The sequence below is a fragment of the Rhinolophus sinicus genome, linkage group LG15 (assembly GCF_036562045.2).
Source record: "Rhinolophus sinicus isolate RSC01 linkage group LG15, ASM3656204v1, whole genome shotgun sequence".
NCBI lineage: Eukaryota > Metazoa > Chordata > Mammalia > Chiroptera > Rhinolophidae > Rhinolophus > Rhinolophus sinicus.
The window spans coordinates 22,251,924-22,273,661 of NC_133764.1; the positions used below are offsets into that span (position 1 = coordinate 22,251,924).

At 39.4% G+C, this 21,738-nt stretch overlaps 1 protein-coding gene across 1 annotated transcript in view; it reads left to right on the forward strand.

Moving 5' to 3' along the window:
* Nucleotides 1-7,965: 7,965 nt before the first annotated feature.
* TAF15 (TATA-box binding protein associated factor 15) overlaps nt 7,966-21,738 on the forward strand; it is a 29,553-nt gene continuing 15,780 nt past the window's right edge. Inside the window, exons 1-7 of the mRNA XM_019732554.2 lie at nt 7,966-8,092; nt 14,625-14,664; nt 16,141-16,192; nt 16,279-16,363; nt 16,445-16,547; nt 18,404-18,588; nt 19,993-20,113. Of these exons, the coding sequence (XP_019588113.2) occupies nt 8,086-8,092; nt 14,625-14,664; nt 16,141-16,192; nt 16,279-16,363; nt 16,445-16,547; nt 18,404-18,588; nt 19,993-20,113 (593 nt within the window). The 5' untranslated portion in view covers nt 7,966-8,085. The remainder of the gene's footprint in view (nt 8,093-14,624; nt 14,665-16,140; nt 16,193-16,278; nt 16,364-16,444; nt 16,548-18,403; nt 18,589-19,992; nt 20,114-21,738) is intronic.

A 21,738-nucleotide genomic window follows, 5' to 3' on the forward strand; every position in this document is an offset into this window, starting at 1 on the left:
AACAGAGCAGTCTGACACAGCTACAGGTTCTAGCAAAGTCCTATGGTGAGCCTGGAGGAGGGAGATTCGGAAGGGGTGTGGGGTAAGGTTGCTAGATTTAGCAAATAAAAATAGAGGATAGCCAGTTAAACTAGAGCATCAGATTAACAACGAGTAATTTTTTAGAATAAGTATGTGCCAATTCAACATTTGGGACAAACTTATACTAAAAGATTATTTATCATTAATCTGAAATTCAAGTTTAACTTTGTGTGCTCTATTTTATCTGGCAACCCGCGTATGCGCACGTAGGTGTGTTGGGGGGACTGTCAGAAGGATGCAGGTATGACATGGTATATGGTGCCCTTGACCAACAGGTGGATTTTGATAGGCCAGCTACAACTCTGCTTTGGGGCAGGGAATTCTGAGGTACAGTAAGGACACTGTAGGCCACGCTGGAATCAAACCAGGATTTGCCAATTTTTTCTTTGGGAAGAATTTCTCCATCCCTTCCTCCAGCACATCCCAAGGGTTCTCTATTTCAGCTGCACTGAGAGGAAAGGGGAAGGGAGGAAGCAGTGGTTCTCTGGAGCATTGAGTGACAGGGAGGAGTCGGGATGGGCTTGGCAGCTCAGAGAGCTGACTCTGCCTTTTTCCGTTCCCAGGTGAGCCCTGGTCCCTGGTCCTCAAAAACTAACCCCACTGTTTGAAAGTTGACCTCTTCTGCTTTCCGTTTGTGTCCTTGGTTGAATTACTTCATCCCATACTTACCTCTCCCTGCTTATGGTCACTTGGAGATACCATTCAGATTTGGAAGTGCCTGGAAGAATCTGTGCAGAACAGAGCTTCCTCTGCCCACACACTCACCATGGGCTTCAACCATGCCTTTGCACAGGATGTCTCTGTTTCCCAGGAAGACAGCATGTTTCTATGGTTAGAATCTGGGTGGCAGAAGCTTCAGTTTCCTTCTGCCTCTAAAGCTTACTCATAAGTCCCAGAGCACTACATTCTGTGATTTTCTTCAAGAATCCAGGTGCCTACGCAACTCCACAACTAACTTGCTGTTTGTTTTTACTTTCCGCGACACATCCTGAGCCAAATGACTTTCTTTTTTCCCCCCATGTGGGAATCGAACCCGTGACCTCGGCATTGGGAGCAAGGCTCTCCAACCACCTGAGCCACCGGGCCAGCCCCAAATAACTTTCAGTGGGGTGGAGAAGGAGGGCAGCTTGCTATGTGAGAGAGGAACTGAGGAGGAAAGGAAGACGAGAAAGGCAGGGGAGTTTATTGGAAGAAGCTCAGCCTACAGCCAGGGTGTCAGAAGAGTGATGGGAGGAGAATGGCTTTGGAGTGGGGGATTCTCACAGCACAGTCCAAATATTACCCACATCCAAAACAATACTGTGGTACCAAATCGCTATATCCAATACCATTATTTATTCCTCTGGTGGGAGTGGGGGTAGGGATGGGAATGAGGAATTGAAACAAATAACAATGGTAGATACTTGTTAAGAAATTAACATGTGCCATGTATGTGCTATGTGCTTTACATAAATCATGTCATTGAATCTTTGCTGCTTCCTTAGGAGAAAGCTACTATTATAAGCATTCTTATCTTTAAGATGAAGAAATTGAGGCACAGAGAGACAGCACTTGTCCAAAGTTACAAATCTAGCAATAGAGTCAGGGTTCAAACCTGGAGTATAAGTCCAGATCTTGGGTCTTTCTCGCCTCAAGTTAAATTTATAAAATGTGATTCTTGGATCACCTGCATTGAATCACCTGGAGACACACATTAAAAATTCAGATTTCAGAGTCCTACTCTAGACCTACTTAATCAGTAAATACTAGACACCAATGTTTAAGAGGAAGAAAGCACTAGGTTTTCCAAGGGTCTGCCTCTTTCCTTCCCTCTCTATCTTGATGGGGCAGGCTCCTGACCCAGCTAGGCTGGCATTCCTCTCCATACCTCCTCTTCAAAGAAAGCTGCTTCTCCTCCATCCCTCTCTCTGCACTGGGCTTGGCTGAAATCCACGAGGCCTCCCACTCCTCCCAGAGTGGACAGGACTTCTGTGGAACTCATGCCAGGGCTTGGGCATGTTGCCTGTCCAGGAGAGCATCTGCCCAGGCCATTCTTTCTTCTCTGACAGAAAGCAATAGGTGGCCAGTGAGTCGTTTTCCTGACCAGGACCCCTTGAATCAGGCAGGATGTGTAGACCTGGACAAGGCCCCTCTGGGCCTCAGTTTCTCTCTTCATAATACTTGGAACAATCAGCTTTGTCTCTGCCCCTTCCTCCTCCCCAGGAAGTGTAGAGAACACAAAGCAGATTTTTATCAGAAGGAATTCTGGGCTCCGGAGAAAGGCACTAATGGAATGATCAACCTTCAAAAACTACAAAAATAGGAAGAAGAAGAAGAAGGAGGACACGAGATTAGCCTGGGAAAGCTGAAAGGACGTTTTCCCCATAGTTGTGAGAACTATAGCTGTGATCATTTGGATACATTATTGACCATAATCTCTGTGCATTTTTAGCTATGATTCAATTCTAGAAGCTGTGACTAACCATTGCTTCTGCCTCTGGAAGAGAAATGTCCTCTATCCAGCACATGTGGATATGGTCTCATCAGTCTGGGTCACATTCACAAGTATATCTGCCTCTCTCCCTCCCTGTATGCACACATGCATATGCTCACATGGGACTAGAAAAAGCAAGAAATTTGGAGCAAGGCAGATCTGGGTTTGAATCTTGAGGTTTTTTTTCATACTCTGTTGAAACTTGAAAGTCAACTAACTTGAAAGTCATTCTGAGTTTCTGCCATTTTAAAATGGGACAACAATAATTCCTGCCTTTTCTAGTACCCCAATTTGCTGTGGGGAGCAAGTCAGACAATAAATAAATGTTAAATCCTACCAAGTGCTGGACATTGGGGGCACAGACACAAGTGTATACACATGCATTCTTCACACAGGTTCACACTTGAGTGTGTTCACATCCAGATGACATACATAAGCCTGCTCCAGGACAATCACATGACTACCTCCTTACCAGGCAGTGCTCTTTGGCTCAGAGCCGTCCCATCTCCCCTAACCCTCATCATGGTTTGCAGGACGTCAGCCTCTTCTGGTTTGTTTTTTACTCACACCAGGACCCAGGGGACTTACAAAGAGCACAATAAAAGCCTGGCTAATCTGGCACTGTGCCCCACTTCCCTTCCACATAAAGGTTATCTAACTGCCAGGCATCTGGCCTGAAAGGTTGGGCCAGGACCTGCTCAGCATCTGCTGCTTTGCTTAAAAGACCTGCTAACAGGAAATTGTCTGGTTCCTTTCTACCCCAAACAGGAAGTGCCTACCCAGAGGAGGGGACAGCCTGGTCATTTACAAGGAGCCTTTCTCTCCCGAAGTGGAACCTCAGGGTAATCTTCATGGGAGGTTTGCTCTCCAGGAAAGCTCTGAGTGGGTTGCGGGCAGGGTGGTGATGATGTTTCCCCGAAAATAAGAGCTAGCTGGACAATCAGCTCTAATGCATCTTTTGGAGCAAAAATTAATATGAAACCTTGTTTTATTTTACTATAAGACCCGGTCTTATATAATATGATATAAAATATAATATAATTAATATAATATAATACCAGGTCTTATATTAATTTTTGCTCCAAACGACGCATTAGTGCTGGTTGTCCGGCTAGGTCTTATTTTTGGGAAAATGGTACTGCCTGTGGCACCTGGCACACAGCAGGCTGTCATTCTTTCAACAAACACTCACAGAACACTTGGGAGGCATGGGAAAGTCCTAGATAAGGTCTTTGAGCTTGAGGAGTTTACAGACAAGTAAGACAGGCAAGTCATGCCGGTTTTTTCTCTCCCATTTATTTATTCATTTATTAAATACAAGGTTCTTCTTCTCCTTCTCCTTCTCCTTCTTCCTCATCGTCTTCTTCTTCGTGCCTACTGTTTCAGGCACTGTGTGAGGAAGCATTGAGGGGTTCAGAGATGAATTATACAACCCAACTAGAGAACAAATTGGCCTCCGATCAGGTAGGCGAGCTTTGAATTATATGGTATAACTGTGAGTCCAACAGGGCTTCAAAAGAGGCAAAAGATCATTATGATCTGATTTTTATTCTGGTAGGAGCAGTAACCTTTCCCTGCTTCCTCTTTTGTCCCCTACACTCTTCTCATCGGCAGCAAGAGTAATCCTGGTAAAACAGGTCAGTTTCTGCAGGACCTCTGCTAAATGGCTCCCTCTAGTGGCTGCCCCTCTCACTTTAAGTCCATTCACAGTCCTTCAGGGTCCTACAAGGCCTTACACCAGTGGTGGAAGGGTTGGGAAGCCAAACAGGGAATGGAAACAACTCAGAAATTATCAACAGTGTTAAAGAACAAAATTTAACTGAGTAAATTTGAAGATCTAATTGACTTTATTAAGCAATTTATGTATCACTAGAAGGGCTCCAATGAATTGTATAAAATGGAAGGTTTTTATAGGAAGAAAGAGGGTGGAACTAAATTAAGAATGGATTATTTGAGACAAAGACACCTTCCCTTAGGGAATAGCAGGGGGTCTTATCAGGCAGATTACCTCACTAGTGTGGATCAGGAAATTCCAGACTTATTGGTTTAAAATTCCACTTCCGGTAGAGGCTGAAACTGCCTTAGGTTAGTTATTAAGTTTTGGTTTGGTGACATGGCTTAGTAGCAAAAGTGACTATATTTTGGCCTTTTCTTTCTCTTTCTCTCTCTCCCCCTTCTTCCTTCCCTCCCTCCCTCCCTCTTTGTCTTTCAAAACAATAGCTAGAAGCCTCCATCAGCCATAGGCTGGAGGACTGAAGGGAGGAGTGGGGTTTCTGGAACACAGGAGCCAGGGTCCCTGATGAAAACTGGAGCTCTGGAGAAGACAGCTGCTGCCTGAGCCTGCCCCTTGGCAGAGAGGGATAACCCTTACTCCACTTTTTCTTCTACCATCTAATTTCCCACCAGGACACCCATGGACTGATTCTCTAGTTGGAAGCTACTGCCTGAAGGAATCTCTGAAAGTGAAATGCAGCCTGCGGTCAGCTCCCCAAGTGAGGACTTGAGAATCAAGGGCAAACAGGCTCAGTACCAAGACCTCTTCAGATACATTCTGCTAAACCTGATGTGTAAAATGTATCTGCTATATTTCCTAAATATGCCAGGATAGTGAAGATAGAAGGAGCAGGATCTTGTAGTGTGAAGAATGACTGATTGAAATCTGTTGCAGGTAATTATCCCCAGGCAAAAGACTAGAAGGCAGGAGGGCACAGGAGTCAATGTGTGAATCCCTTTGTGGCAGAGTAGGACCCTTGGAAAGAAGCCCCAGAGCAATGCAGACCTAGCAGGAGTTCTCTGTTTCAAGTTTGGGAGACCAGGGACACTGTATAAAGAACACTGGGCTTGGTCCAAAGGCCTGGGTTAGAGCTCTGCTTTTGTCCTTAATTGGCTGTGTGAACTTGGTAAAGAATTTCATCTTCCTGAGCTTCAATGTTCTCATTTACAAAATGTGGATAAAGTAATACCTATTTCATAGGGCATCCAAAGGATTAAAAGAGTTAATGGATATAAAAAATTAAATGTCACTCCTTTGATCAGATTCCTCAGAAGTTCCCCATGGTTTTAAATTTAATATCTAAACTCCTCTGCAAGACACACAAGGCTCTTCACGCTGCGGCTTCTGTCTACTTCTTTCACTTCATTTATCACCATTCCCCACTCCTGCAACTCCACAGACCAGCCAGTCTAATCCACTTGCAAGTCCCAAAATTTTGCTCTCTCCTAGTTTTTGCAAATGCAGCCCTATCCCCCAGTTCTATCCCATGCTGTTCCTGATGTACAACTCATCTCCTGGCTAATTCCTGTTCTTCAAAGTTCAGTTTAGGAGGCATCTCCTGCGGGAAGCCTTCCTTAATATGGGCTCCACCCTTCATGTGGGCTAGATTCTCTTCCTCTGTGTTTTCAGAGCACCCCTTGCATCCTCCAATTCTAGCATGTTTAGTATGTAGTTGATTGGAATCACAGGTTTGTGCTGTCCCTGTTATGAGATTGCAGTTCCTGGAGGGCAGGGCTGTGGTGCTTCCTATTTCTCTATCTCCAGAGCCTTCCAGGGCCTGACACCTAGGAGACTTCAGGAGATGGCAGTTGAGTGAAAAATACATGCATGAATGAATGGATGCATAGTGGTATAAACTTAAGAAGGTGTTGATGAGCAATATGTTCTGTGTTCCCGACTTTAAAAAAAATCCCAAGTCTAAAAAAAATGAAGAACAATCTAGAAGTCTTTCCTCCCCCCAATAACCCAGTTTCTTCCTGCTATTGCACATGCCCTTTTCTTCCAGGTTGCCTTCCTCCATATACAAGCTGAACAGCTAAATTGTTTTTAGTCATACAAGAATTTTTATTCCTCTAGCCTTACTTGTTGGGACCTGTCTAGAGAGCTGTGACCCTCTACATCCAGAGTTGAAAGCACAGTTACTGCTGGTATAATGAAGAGAGATGACCTCATGCCCTTTTTTCTAACCCGAAGGCACTAATTCTGAATGTACTGCTCCACCTCCATCCCAACCTGCTCTCCCTCCTATTCCCTGCCACAGTGAACATCTGTCCACTTGTCTAAATGGGAAACCCAGAATTCACCCCAGACTGCTCTCTCTTTGCTAGCCTCTCCCACCCAAATTGGTCACCAGGTCTTGCCCAGCCTACCACCTAAGTATCTCAGGGATCTCCCCACTTACCTCCATCTCCACAGCTACAACCTAAGTCCAGGCCACTATCATCTCTTCCCAGAATGATTGTACTGGCCACCTAATTGGTCTCCCTGTTATAGGCATCTTTCATCTCTATGCATTCTTAGTACTGTAGCTTGAAAACGCAAATCTGATCTTTTGAAATCCTTCCATGAGAGGTTCCCACTGCCTTCAAGATAAAGTAGACTCTCGTGTACTTTACAAGGTCGGAGCTAATTTTCTGGCCTCATCTCCTACCATTCTCCCCTCCCAGCTAAACATTGAATTACTTGTTTTGCAACTAGTCCAAAGCACTTTTCTCCACTTCTCCATTTGGTCACCTTCTGCTCACCACCTATGGTTTGCCTCAGATGTCACCTTGCTCTCGGGGAAAATGGCCTTGTGTGCTCTCTGAGCAGTCAGTTTTGTCTCACACTCTAGAACTCTAGCTCCCTCTGGGCAGTAAAACGTAATGGTTAAACCCACAGGCAGAGACGGGTTTAAACCCCAGTAATCCTATCTGGTTACTAGGATTCGAATTCCACGTTGGCCATGTACTAATTGTGCGTCCTAGAGCAGATGAATTCTGCCTTCTCTGTAACGTGGGGTTAAACCTGTTTTGAGAATTAAATGAGATGATGCAAGGTACAGTACTGAAAACTGAAGCTCTACACCCCATCCCACCTCATCTTTAGAGTCCGGTCTGTGTGTGGTTACGTTTTAAGGTACACGTGTGTTCTAGTATCACCTTGTAATTTATTTATTTTATTTTTTTACAAGGTAGTTAAACCAGGAGATCAAGCACCTAAGCGCCTCACGACTTTGCGTCGCGGAGCTCGTCGTCTCCGAACGCCCCCTGGTGGCTCAAGCTGTCTGCAGCCCAAGCAGAGCGAACTAGGGCATACCATCTGAAATTTTAGGGGAAGAAAGGCCATTTCTAATCAAATAATCTCTTTGTACTCTCCTCTTTCGCTTCCTAACCTCAAATTCTATCAGACGCAATAAAGTGAGAAATGGGATTGTAATTAGGACGCAGAGAGCAGGTTCAGGTTCCTCCCCAATTCTGATCGCGGCATTGGTACTTTCTCATCTCAGTTCCCTCTCAATAATGGTACCGTCCGCGGAGGGGAGAATAGAGAGGGATTTTGAAGTCCTCAGAATTCGGAGGCCGATACTAGTACAGAACTACCCCTCCTGCCGTGACGCTATGGTACCGCCCACGGTCCTCTGATTGGCTAGCGAGGCCCCGCAGTCGGGCTCAGCCCGCCGCGCCGACCTCAGTACACCTTCGGCCGCTGCGCCGCTTGGCTCTGGTATTCCTTGTTCTCGGCGGGCTGTGGGGGCTCCACGCTCTGGCCGTTAGTCATGTCGGGTAGGTGATTACTTCAGCGAGCAACGGCAGCGGCGAGAAGGGGCCTGGAGGGGTTGGGCCGTCTTCCCGCCCACTGGAGGGCCCCGAGGGAGAGGCTCCGGCCCTGAGGGAGGCTGGGGGTGGGGGTGGGGGGCGGACGCGGCCTCCGCCATGTTGGACTGGAGGGACGCACGCTCCCAACGCTCTGTCTGCAAATCGCGGCGGGAGCGCTTAGTGCCCTGGTCTTTTGGCCCTATCCTTGGAACCTGAGGCGACGAGCGGCTGTCTGGGGAGGGTGTGTGAGTCGGGGGGCGGAGGCCGTCTACGCCATCACAGGGGCGGGGGAAGCCCGTGATCAGAGCGTCAGTCTGAGAGAAGCGATGCTTCAGGTTCTCCGCTCCGCCTCAGATCTTTCGGCCAGGCCTCGGGCCAGTAGTCTCGTCGCCTCGTACCTCAGTTTCCCCACCCATGAAGTGGAGCTGAGCCTTCTGACTCACCCCATCAGGTGGGGGCATTAACGCTCTGGGAACCCTTTCGAAAGGACGTTGCCTTCTCCAAAATCCTACTTATCGGCATTCCCTCTGTCGTAACGACCTGAATTACAGTTGGGGGGGTGTTTGCCTATAATTTCAGCTTCCTCTTCACCCTTCTTTGTCATTCTTCTCCCTTCAGTTTTTTTTTTTATCTCCTGCAAGAGCTTGAAAATGAGCTTTTTCTATTATCGACAGCCTCCTGTAGGTACATATGGCATTTACCTTAAAACATACAGACCAACGAAAGGCAGTGTCATACAAAGTACTTACGTTGAGGACCCCTGTTGTGCGGAAGAGAAAAAGAAGCATTGGTCTCCCCAGGACAGCCGGTTTAGATCGTGCTAACCCAGAATATAAAGTATGAAACATGGGTGTTCTGATAATAGCAGCCCTAGCTGACCATGCAAAGTCCTCTGTTGTTGGGTGCATCACAGGCTGCAAAGACCCAGCTATCCACTTGCTAGAAACCAGGAGAGTTAGATAACACTTTTCAGGTGGAAAAACAGAACATTTCCTTAAAGCCATGTGGTTGGGATGAAAATGACTGCTGATAGTCTCATTTTTTTAAGGGAGAACCTTAAAAAACCATCAAGCATCCCCCCGTCCCCTCCCAGTAGTCCAGTCTTGCAGAGGGTGGAAATGTACCAAAAGAAAGCGGTAGGCTAAGAAGAGACCAAATTAGCAAGAATGGTTTGACAGGAGAATGATAAACATTCCTTAGATTAACATTGATATTAAGAAGCCAGAATATTGATCTTTGAGGGAGGGGCATCTTTTATCTTTTGATTTTTTCCAATTTCTAATCCTTAAACAAGAAATCGCTTACCGCAAAGTAGACGATGGTACATCATTTACCAGGTGCATGCTTTGGAATGAAGTCTGGTAAAGCTCCCCAAAAGTACATAGAAGTGCATCTTGAGGAAGGTGTGTAACCCATCCATGGTGTAAAAAAAAAAAGATTCTCCCATCCTCTTGGTGAAATTTACCAGCTTTCAGTGGATACAGTGCTCATTAAAAACTTGGCCTGTCTTGATATTTAACATAATTGTTGGTATAAAACAATGGCTTAATTTTATAGGACTAGGTAACTTTTATGGAAAATTAAATTTTAGAGGTTTACTGGATAAAATCCAGGATTTTCAGTGTGTCACATTAGTATGTGAGCTCGTTTACTCATTAATACCAATCTTCAAATTACCAAGCCCCTAGATGTCACTTTGTAATTTGAGGTTTTTTTAAAATACCAAGATTGGCTTTCATGTGTGAAAAGAACGATTTTAATAATTGCTTGTTACTAAATTAAAGCTAGAGTCTTTAAGTTCTATTTAATGTTATACATACCTTTTGTAATGTATATAAAAATAATATTTTTGACTTTGTATATAAGTAGGAGGAATGCTTTTGACTGGTTCTTTGATGAATGTTTAAATTAATTTAACAGTAAACTCCCCCTAAACAACTAATGGCATTACGTTTAGTTAAGTCCTTTAAACATTCCAAACTACACCTATAAGTTTCATTTATCAAATTGACTCAACCACTCCAGATGCCTGGCAGAGCAGGTTCCTAAAACCTAAAAACATTTAAGCATTTACGTAATCAGTAAATCAAAATTGTAAATATTGTCAGACTCTCAGACGTTCAAATACTATTTACGAATGTGAATTATCTGACACCTTTCAAGTTAAAAGTATAAATCTAATATCAATTATATATATAAAAGATACAAATTCAAAATTATTCTCATTTTGGCTATATGGCAGATCAAGATAACTTGAAAATTCTCAATATTTACAAATGCCTAAAAATTCAAAAAGAAAGGGCAAGCCCCATCTGCCAGAAATCAAGTAGAAGTTAGTATGGTAGGCACAGCGCTAACTTGGTTGCCATAGAGAGGAGGGTATAGGTTTCATCATTTAGAAACTTTGATTTTATTCAAGTAACTAAACCTTAAGGACAGGAGATGAATCCTTGACCATTACGGTAATGGGAACTGAGGCCCTACATAAGACCTGGATGTTTGAAGGACTATCTTTTGTGAAAGAATGAACTAGAAAAACTTTCGTACCAGCATAAGAGATAACAAGGAAGCCTGGGCCCTGAGTGACGTTGGGGGAGGAGTGGGGGGAATGTCCTGAGAATTCATAACTAGGAACTTGTGCTTCATACAATTTGGGTGTACATTTAGGCTAGTTATGGGAGTCCAAGAACCTTAAGCCAAGAAATCAACATAAAAATTGGTTCTGGGTTGGGTTTCCTGGTAGAAACAAATGAAAAACCTTTTCTGGAGGAAATTTCACAGTCTAGGTCACAGAAATCTTACAGAAAAAAACTTGCCTTGGAAAAGATGAGTTCACAATAAAAATTGCAGAACTCTAGGAAACAGTTCATCAAAATGAGAGTGACAAATGGGATTAGAACCCCTAATTAAAAATGTGAAAGTGAATATTATATGTTTAAAATTATTAAAAACCTAAAAGGAATGAACTTTCAGACCAAGGTGTTATGAAAAAAGCCATATAGATTTGAAAAGAACTAAGTGTAACTTATAAAAGATGGAAAAAGTGGATAAATTGAATTGCAGATAGATCTACCGTATTTCCCCGAAAATAAGATCTAACTGGAAAAATAAGCCCTTGCATGATTTTTCAGGATGATATCCCCTGAACATAAGCCCGAATGCATCTTTTGGAGCAAAAATTAATATAAGACCTGGTCTTGTTTTCGGGGAAACACGGTAGCTGAAGAAATAATTAGTGAAGTGGAAGATAGATGTGATATAATTACCCAGAATTCAATTCAGAAGGAAAGAGATGAAAAATGAAAGATTAAGAAACATGGGAAATAGACTGAGAAGTCCTGTCATACATCCGAATTTGAGGAGAAAATGGGGGAAGAATTAATAGTTAATAATTTTCCAAAATTGGTGAATTTTTTTGAATCAAGTAGCAATTTCAAACACATAAAAATCAGTTCTTACCTAGGTACATTGATATGAAACAATATTGAAATACCAATAACAAACCTACCAGATGGAAAAGGGAAATGGTAAGATTGATACTTAAAAGTTTTAAGGTGCCAGAAAGTAGTGAAATCATCCTTGGGATTTAGAGGAAAAATACCATTGACCTTGAAATTTTTACCCAAATAAAAAGACTAAGATTGCCACTTTCAGGTCTTTGCTGAAAGAACTAAGTTAAACCCAGAAGGGAGGAGTAGGACAAAAAAAAGCAATGTAGAGGAAGCAAACAAAAAGCAAATGCTGACTGAAACATTGAAGATTAAAATGAGTACATTTGGAGATTTGAAAAAAGGGAAAGCCAAAGTATGGGAAAATGGAACAAAATAATAGGTGAAGGCTGATTGGCGTGTTAGGGTTTTTCTAGTGGAGGTTGAAGATCGTTTTGAACTTTGTCAAGAATGCACGTTAAAAATTGAACATAATTATGAGTGGTAACTTTCTAAAAGAACAGAAATTGAATGTATCACATAAAGCAGTCAAAGGAAAAGGAGTAAAAACCCAATAGGAGGCAGGATAGGAGTTTAAAGGAAAAAGGAATCCTGGTAAGTACAAAGTCCAGTAGAGGCAGGTAGAAATAAATGAAAAGAAACAATAGTAAAAGTACAAAAACAGTTTTAAGACATTTTCATGTTGGGAAAAAATGATCTAGTTATGTGTTGTTTAGAAATATACCTAAAACATAAGAATAAATGTTGAAAATACATAGAGGGAAAACACCAATCAAAAGGAATATTACAAGTCAGAATAAAGGGTGGACATTTAGAATGATGGTATTTATGTAATGTTAAAAGGAAATTCACCAGGAAGATCTAAATCTGCTTTTATGTGCCTAACATTATAACCTCCTAATATATTAATAGAAAGCAAAAAAAAAAAAAAAAAAAACCCCAAACCAAACCAACCTAGTCAGTCTGGGAGCTTTTTAAACATACGTCTCTGTAATTAATAGATCATGCAGACCAAACATTAATAGGAATGTGAATGATACAACTAACAAGCATCATCTTATAGACTTCGAAGAATTCATTCAACATTTAGAAAAATTCACAGTTCTTGTCAAGCACATAGGGAACATTTATGCAAGTAAAATATTTACCAAGGGGTAGAAGCAAAAAACAGTAAATCCTAACATCAGGAATGATAAAATACCTTTTTGCTGCAGTGGAATATAATTAGAAGACAAAGAATCAAAACCTTATACACTTGGAAATAAAAGCACTTATAAGTAATTCATGGGTCTAGATACAAGGCTCAAGTGTCAAGTACTCATGATGAGCAGTTGTTTGAAATGCCCTAAATAACATAAACTTGATTTTCTCTGATGAATATAAAACATCTACACTTCCTCAAGTATTTATACTAAGGGTCAGACTTACTGGTCAGTATGCTTATTTCTGTATCGTCTGCAGTTGTAAAGTCAGCCAACTAACGAAGTCAAATGGACAAGAAGGCTGAAGTGACTGGATTACAGTTAAGGACTCTTAGTACTAGAGTTGAGCCAGTCACATGACCTATGTGTTGTGTACTTCTGTAATATTGCCTGAGGGCTATACACCGATGCACTACAGAATGTGGATCCCCCTTGTCACTGGGAGGATCCACATTCATGTCACCAGATATAATTTAAAGTTTCATGTAACCCCAGGGTATCTTAAGTTTTACTCATACATTCTACCGAACCCTCCCCATAATCCTTTTCAGTTTCTGATTAGGTTGAAGCTAATTTCCTTCCCCATTTGATAGCTGCATCTAGTCTCTGTGGTCCAGTTAGATTCATTTGTTTTTTTAATTTGGTTGTTAGCTGTAAATCTACAGTCATATTACCATGGGCATGGCAGCGATGCACAATTTTTTCTTTCTCATCTCAGGTAGCCTTATGTCCTTCACATTCATAGAAGGAGTTTGTATCAGCATTGCATTCAGTAATTCTTATAATTAAGGATTTTAAATAATGGTCACTCTGATTGGAGGTCTTCTGTATTGCAGAAAAGTGGCAAATTTGATGTCACCCAGTTAAACAGCCAATGTCTGTTTTCATATTGTAGCTTAATATGAATTGAATGAAAACTTCACTGATTTGATTTGATTCTTGGTAGGTTTTCAGAACTATCCAACAACAAATGGTTTTGTTTCATATTGGATGAGGTTGGGCCTAATGGTCAGCAGTTTGAGATGCAGTTACTTTTTGCATTTGAAAGTATTTCGTATAGTATTACTCTTCTCTTCACTAATAAACATAGGTCATTCATTGACTGAGTAGAACACTAAAGGATCTTAGAGCCTATTCAAAAATTTTTGATACAACAGATGTTTTGAACTATTGAGAAAAGCTCGTAGTTCAATTTTTTTTTTTTCTGTTTTTGACATGCTACTCAATTCATGCCTTCTTTGGTAGTTTTTATTGCCAGAAAAGAAGCTAGAAGTAGATATTGCTGAGTTGGCATATCGAAGACCTTGAAAGCTTGGGAAAGTTGGGCTTAAACAACTTACAGCTGCCTTTACCACCGTCTTCACAAGATCTTTTTGTTGCTGCAGACAGCCAAAGCAATCCAGTACAAGGGAATGGTGTAGGTGTTGGGTTGGGGATGATATGCAAATAAATGTAATCCTGGGGAATTTATCTTGTCATTGTGTCTTCCCCCATTTTGGTCCTGATTAGGTTTAACATATCTTTTTGTATATAAAGATAATATAGCTTGAGCTTTTGAGTTTTTGTTAAAAGGGTGTGTTTTTCACTGATCATTTCACATTTGTTCACTTGATTCTCCTCACCATCAGGACATGGTTGTAGAGTAGTTTTCAAAGATGTAGTTACTGTAAACAGCAAATACTATTTATACAGATTTTTCCTTGCACAGTATTTTTAACTTCTAGTGTTTCTTTCTGTAGTTCCTTTTTATGACATTTTAAAATTACATTTCATCTGTAAGATTTAAAGTCAGCCTTCGAGGGAAGCATAATTTTAAATCAGATTTAAAATTCTTTTTATGTGTTTTAGATTCTGGAAGTTACGGTCAGTCTGGGGGTGAGCAGCAAAGGTAAAGTACACATACATTTTAATACCATGAAAAAGTAGAACTGGGAAAAAAAGTTGAATTTAGTCAGGCTTCCCTCTTGAGATTTGGTATCTGAACGTCTTAAGACAGTTAAATATTAGTTCGTCAAGGGGAAATAGTCGGCCTATGTAAATAGGTGCTGTAAAACATGTTTTCCTTTTTTTAAAAAACTGTTTGAATCAGTAAATATGATGCCCCCTAGAGATTAAAACAAATCTTGTAGGTATTATAAAGATTATTTTCTTTGGGAAGTTTTTTTAAAAGACAATTATTAAAAGGATGTAAGAAATTCAAATATAACAGGTTCTTGGAAAAAGCATTTCATTTTTTTGTATGTAATATGATAATATGGTTTTTTTGGTAACATTTTCTAGAAGCACTATAATAGAAATGTCTAGCATCTTTTAAAAAACTCCTTACCATGTTCACAATAAAAAGAAAAGTCTGTTTTTATGTGAATGTTTACATGCAGTAGAGTTCTCTGGCTTACCGGAAATACAGCCTTCAACTTAAACTATAAATGTTTTGCAGCTTAGTGTGAGATATTCAGAATGGCATCTCAGATATCTTCTGTTATCAAGTTTTAGGGTTCATGAAAACGATTTGACATTTTTATTCTCATAGAATAGTGCTAATCTCATAGTGCTAACCATAGTAGGCAGCTAGCAAATGTTTCTTCAGTGAAATAGATTTTATAAAGTTAAATTCTGTTAGTACTTGATAGCTCTAAAATGATAAAAATATTTTTTTGCAAATGTATTTTTCTTTGGCATATTTTCAGAAAGTGTTTCTGACTTGTTAGAGCTTACATGCTCTAAAATTAAAGAAAATTCAAATCTGAAGAAGGTACATTTATTCAGTCAAACCGTATAGCAGCCTGGGCTACGACGCTGGGGATAGAAAATAATTTCATTCTATGATAGTACTCTGAAGATACACATACCTCTAATTACTGAGGCACAAAAATTGGACTTTGAGTGCCACCCTGTGCCTGTTCTAGGAAGTGAAAAGCAGATTTAAGGCAAATGGTAGGAAGAAATTAATCTGTCAAAACATAGCTAAATTGATTAAAGTGCTAACTTAAAAAGATCATTTTTCTGCTTCAGATACTTGTTATGGGTCTTGCTGCTTTGTGTAGTAATCCCCTACCCCAACCTCCCAAGCATAAAAGTCTCTTTGGGTTCTCTATTTCTGGCGAAGTTTTGTTCATATGTGGGAGATTGTCAAAGCAAAACTTTTGGTGTTTGTTTGGCATCCAAGAGGTCTGGAATGACTTCATTTATGTCTTTAACAGTCGTTAGTCATCACCTTTCACTTTAGATTTAAAGAGACAAGCAGATTGACAGTTTCTCAGAAAAGAAGCTTGTATTTGAGGTGAAAGTTAAAAACAAAGATACGGTTCTTTAAGCTTTTAAATTCTAGCACATTTCTTTCAAGTACTATATTTTTCTTTTACAGTTATTCTTCCTATGGAAATCAAGGCAATCAAGGTTATGGACAAGCACCACAAGTAGGTTAAAATATAAATTGTATTCTTCATAAATAGTTATTTTTATTTTAAGTGGGTGGTGAAACTTGTATTTACCTAAATTTCAGAGCTATTCTGGCTATGGGCAAACTACTGATTCCTCCTATGGACAGAACTATGGCAGCTACTCCAGCTATGGACAAAGCCAATCAGGTTGGACTGGTTTGTTAAATTTACTACTTTACAAATGAAGAATCAGAACCTTTACTAAATGATATATGCACCAATCTTTAGGTTATTCACAGTCCTACGGTGGTTATGAGAATCAAAAGCAGAGCTCCTATGGCCAACAATCTTACAATAACCAGGGACAGCAAAACTCGGAATCATCAGGAGGGTAAGGAAACAATAAAAGTACTGACTTGTGTTGGGCAGTGGAAATAACACTTTGGGTATTAAACAGATTTCACCAGTATACTCCTAGCTTTAAACATTTTTTTCAGAAAAGTTTTGATGGAGTATCAGTTTTGTGTTAGGAAGAATGTGGAAATTGTCAGCACTGTCATTTGATACTTAGGTGTTATTTGTAAAATTATTGTTCAGCTATAAATGATCGTACGTGATTTAAATATGAAAAGGAAAAATTTGGACCTTTGCTTTATACCTGAGATTAAATAAAAACCTACCTGTAAAAGGAAATTTCTCATTGCTTATTTTTACTTCTATTTTACTTTTTAACCATTTTAATGTATGACCTTTTCAAGGACAAAATGTTAAAGGAAAAAGTGTCAAAACCTACCCATACTTAAGATACCCTAAAATATGTTTTATTTGGTAACGTAGGTATGTGAATATTTACCAGCAGATTTACAGGTTTTATAGTTTTTTTAACTTTCAGATTTGAGGAGCCTACCTATGCTTGTTATTAATTTAAATAATAGCAACTTTTTTTATTATGCTTAACATTTTGTGAAATACTACTTAAATACCACGCTGAAATAGTGTCAGTAATTATCTTCATTTTATAGAGGTAAAGAGAATTTGTTAAGATTACATAGCTTATTAGGTTACAAAACTAAAAAATGAGGCAAAAACTGAGGTCATTAGTATTGCCTCTGCAGTGAAGAAAATTATTCTAAGTAAAATAAAAGCATTGGGGAAAGATTTGTGAGGTCAAATTATCAGTCTCGTAGCTATGAGAGTGCTTTGAAAAGTAGAAAGTGAGTACAAATGTAGGGAGTAATATCTAGAAAGTGTGTTATAGTAGAAGGAACTCTTCAAACCCTGTTAGTTCTAAATTTAAAGACAGTCCTTTTATAAGGATACATTGTTGGAAGTGTGACATTATTGTAGGCCAAAGAGAAACGTTAGATTTGGTTTGACAACCATTTTAAAGTGAAGTGCTCGAGTTCTGACCATTGGTGTGATGTGCTTTGGGTAGGAAGTTGGGGAACATACTGATTGTTTGATCACCTGATGCAGAGTGATGTGACTATTAAGTTATGAGACCTTTTTAAAAAGTAAAAATTAGAACTCAAATCTAATGAAGTGTTCTTTTTAACATTCCTATCCTGAAAACTGATAATTGATCATTCTATTCCTCAGAACATACTAAGAATTTTCTTTTAGAATTGCCAGAGATAATAAGCAATTTCATTATTTAGTAGTCAGACTTCTTTTCAGATTAAAAAATGGCATCACAAAATAAGTTCCTTCCTATTACTTAACAGACTAAACATCTGAATGATTACTTTTTCTAAAATTTGTTATCATTGAAGATACTTAGAAGAATGTACTGTGGGTCCTAAAAAGATAATTATAAGAAAATAGTCCCCCAAATATTATGAGATAATGTTGTTAAAATTCAGTGATAGAGAGCCTTTCAATGTAAAAGGACTCAGAACTTGTGGCATATTTGTTAAGAAATCAGACATATTTATTTTGTGGTACCTTTAATTTTTTTTTAAATTCAAGGAGGTACAAAAGCCATAGTGATTTTTTTGCTTCTCTATAGAGGTGCATGTGGTTTTTCTCATGATGTGGCACCTCTTTGATGATAGTGAAATTGTTTGAAGGTCATTCCATTGGTGAGAAAGATTTTGTAGGTAAAAGAATTAAATAATTCCCACCAGAAAATAGTACTAAATATGGTTGAGGTTTAGCTGGTCAGGCCATTTATATCAGTCTCAAGTCAATTTTCTCCAGTGAACATAATTCTTTTATAAAATCTCTCAATTCTTGATTTCTGTTTAGCCAAGGTGGAAGAGCGCCTTCATATGACCAGTCAAACTATGGTCAACAAGATTCGTATGACCAGCATTCAGGCTATAATCAAGGTTCATATGACGAGCAGTCAAATTATGACCAGCAGCATGATTCCTATAATCAAAATCAGTCCTACCATTCACAAAGGGAAAATTATAGCCATCACACACAAGGTAAGATATACTGACCTCTTATTATTATTTTTTTCCACTTATAGAATTTCTTGTAATTACTTGTATATTGAGTTTTGGATAAGATATCAACTGTTTGTAAAAATATGGAGTATATTCTCTCTCATGGCCATCAAAACTAATTTATTAGATATACTTCTGAACTTCTTAGATTCCTAAATGGTCATGCAACTTTTCCATGGCTGATTACAAGAATTTCCTTTGTTGTCTCAATCAACTCTGATCATTTGATAAATGCTGCTACTAGTTCTTCTGGTAGTGGTGGTATACTTGATTTGGGGAAATTATGATCCTATATTAGCCTCCTCTAACCTTATCTAAGAAGGACCAGTTATTCTTTGTTTTTCTGTAGCACTTTGTATATACCATTGATATTTAGGAACCTGTCCATGCCATGAAAATGAATGCTTCAGGGGCAAAGGTCCTGTTTTACTCATTTTTGTACCTTCATTGACTAATGTGGGCTTTGGTTCATAGTAAGTGCTCAATAAATATTTGTTGAACAATTGCGTGAATAAGTGAAGAGAAAAGTAGCTCATGCACTGAATATTTTCTTCAATGAATATATGCACTGCATACTTCTCAGTTTGAAAGTTTGTTTATTTATTTTTTAAAGATTTTATTGGGGAAGGGGAACAGGACTTTATTGGGGAACAGTGTGTACTTCCAGGTCTTTTTCCAAGTCAAGTTGTTGTCCTTTCAACCTTAGTTGTGAAGGGTGCAGCTCAGCTCCAGGTCCAGTTGCCATTGTTAGTTGCAGGGGGCGCAGCCCACCATCCCTTATGGGAGTCGAAACAACCTTGTAGTTGAGAGGATGCGCTCCAACCAACTGAGCCATCTGGGAGCTCAGCGGCAGCTCAGCTCAAGGTGCTGTGTTCAATCTTAATTGCAGGGGGCAGAACCCACCATTCCCTGTAGGGGTCGAGGTGTCGAACCGGCACCCTTGTGGTTGAGAGCCCACTGGCCCATGTGGGAATCGAACTGGCAGCCTTTGGCGTTAGGAGCACGGAGCTCCAACCGCCTGAGCCACCGGGCCGGCCCCAGAAAGTAATAACTTTTAGGTTAAGGTTATGCTTTCATCTACTTTATTAAGAGTTTTGTACCTAATGTAGTTTAATTCAGACTATTCCACATCATCAAATCAAATGGTGATATCCACATTATTTTGCCGTCTGACTTTAGCAGAGTGTAATTTGATACAGATAAAATTCTCAAACACATTTAATTCCAAATGGTTTTATGATGACTTGAATTTGAGTTCTCTGCACATGTGCCATTTTCCAAAGGATGTGATATGTCACCTACAGAGCCGTTTAAGGTTATGTTATGGGAAGCCTGTCAGAAACGACAGTGGTTATCTAATTATGTACATTTTATTTTTTGTAGAAGACCGTCGTGATGTGAGTAGGTATGGAGAAGATAATAGAGGATATGGCGGGTCACAGGGAGGAGGTAGAGGGCGTGGGGGATATGACAAGGATGGAAGAGGTCCTATGACAGGATCAAGGTAAGTTTTTAGGTGTAAATGTCTACATTTCCTCTCTGTCTCTCTTTTTGTTGTTGTTACTTAGCTGGTTTGATTCCAGCGTTTAATTTAGTTAAGAGGCTTAAAGAGATTGTGTTATAGAGAAGAGGTCAGAAATTGAAAATTTATATTGAGTTTTTAGATGTCACCAAAATTACCTCATAGGCTAATGTTATCAATTAGTTTGCGTGGTGTACATTAAACACCAGTGGAAAAAAGTCCCTTACTACATTTGTGGTTAAACCACTTAAATAACTATGTTTTTCCTGCCAGAGCTATAGAATCTAAACTCCTTTAAAAGATGACTTTGGGAAATCCAAATGTTTTGTATGTAAAAACTAACAGGTAAGTTAATTGTAGATTGGAGAGCAGAGAGGCTTTTCCTTAATCTTGAATCCCCTGGGGAAGGGAAAATATTAAGAGGCGATAGCAGAGTATAAAGTTGGGGTTGGCAAAAAGAGAATGTTGTGTAACCAAACTATTTTGTCTCTCTTAAGTAAATAATTATTGAAATAATTAATTACATACCGTTGTGTATTTTATCTAGACTAAGCTGTGGAAAGGATTGACTTTTCTAATTCAGCTTTTCTCTATTGCTAGTATTGCCTGGTTTTGGTATTTATTATGGCGTATGTTATGAAAGCTGATTTTAAAATTACTTTTAAATATATCTGTAAATTTAATACTTTGGTCCTAAAGACAAGAATGAAAAAGTAGTTGACATTTATTGTCCTCAGATGAGGTTTGCAGGTTTTAAATTTGTGTGTAAAATTTAGGCTTTAGAGATAATTTGTGTTCCTTGGGAATTGAAATTGTCAGTGGCCTGTTAACTGACACTTAATAATAATACATCAGTACCAGTTCACTCTTTCTCCTTAGGGACTGAGTGTCTGTCCCCCTAGGTGACCTGAGAAACACAACCGGTTATATACAGTACTGTTATCTCACTGACTTGTATTTCTCTCTGTGTTCATTGCTTTGATAATGTGGCAAAACTAAAATCTAAACATATTTGATAAACTTTTATACGACTTGAACGTTAAAAGACCTTTTGACTGATACTCAAAGTCAATCTACTGAGGTAAAACAAATATATGCCTCTTCATTATCAAAGAGAACAGTCTGCCATCATGGGGATATAAATGAACAATGTGAAGTGACATGGTACTTAAGTCTCTATCTAATAGCTTTCCTCCTACCTTAAACAGAATCCCAAATAAGATAACCCACAGGTATATCTAATTTTCCAGTTAATATGTTTGGATAATATGTTCCAGTTAATACGTTTTGGCTGTCTTGGAATGCTGTACATTTTATAGTACATCATACATTTAATTTTCTTCATAAGGAAGTTAATATATCCTATAGATTATCTATTAAACTATGACAATGTCTGAATGGTACAGGGAAGTCTTTAGAAATATATTTTCATCTCTGAGAGATGACTCAAAATCAGAGTTGAAAAAACCTTGAATGATCTTCCTGATAAAGGAGGGAGGTCTGTACATTAACCAACCTATTTTTAAGAACTTTTATATAACCTTATCTTACATTTCAGTATAATTTTTGCCCATATACTGAATCACGAACTAAGTTGGTTCCCCCCC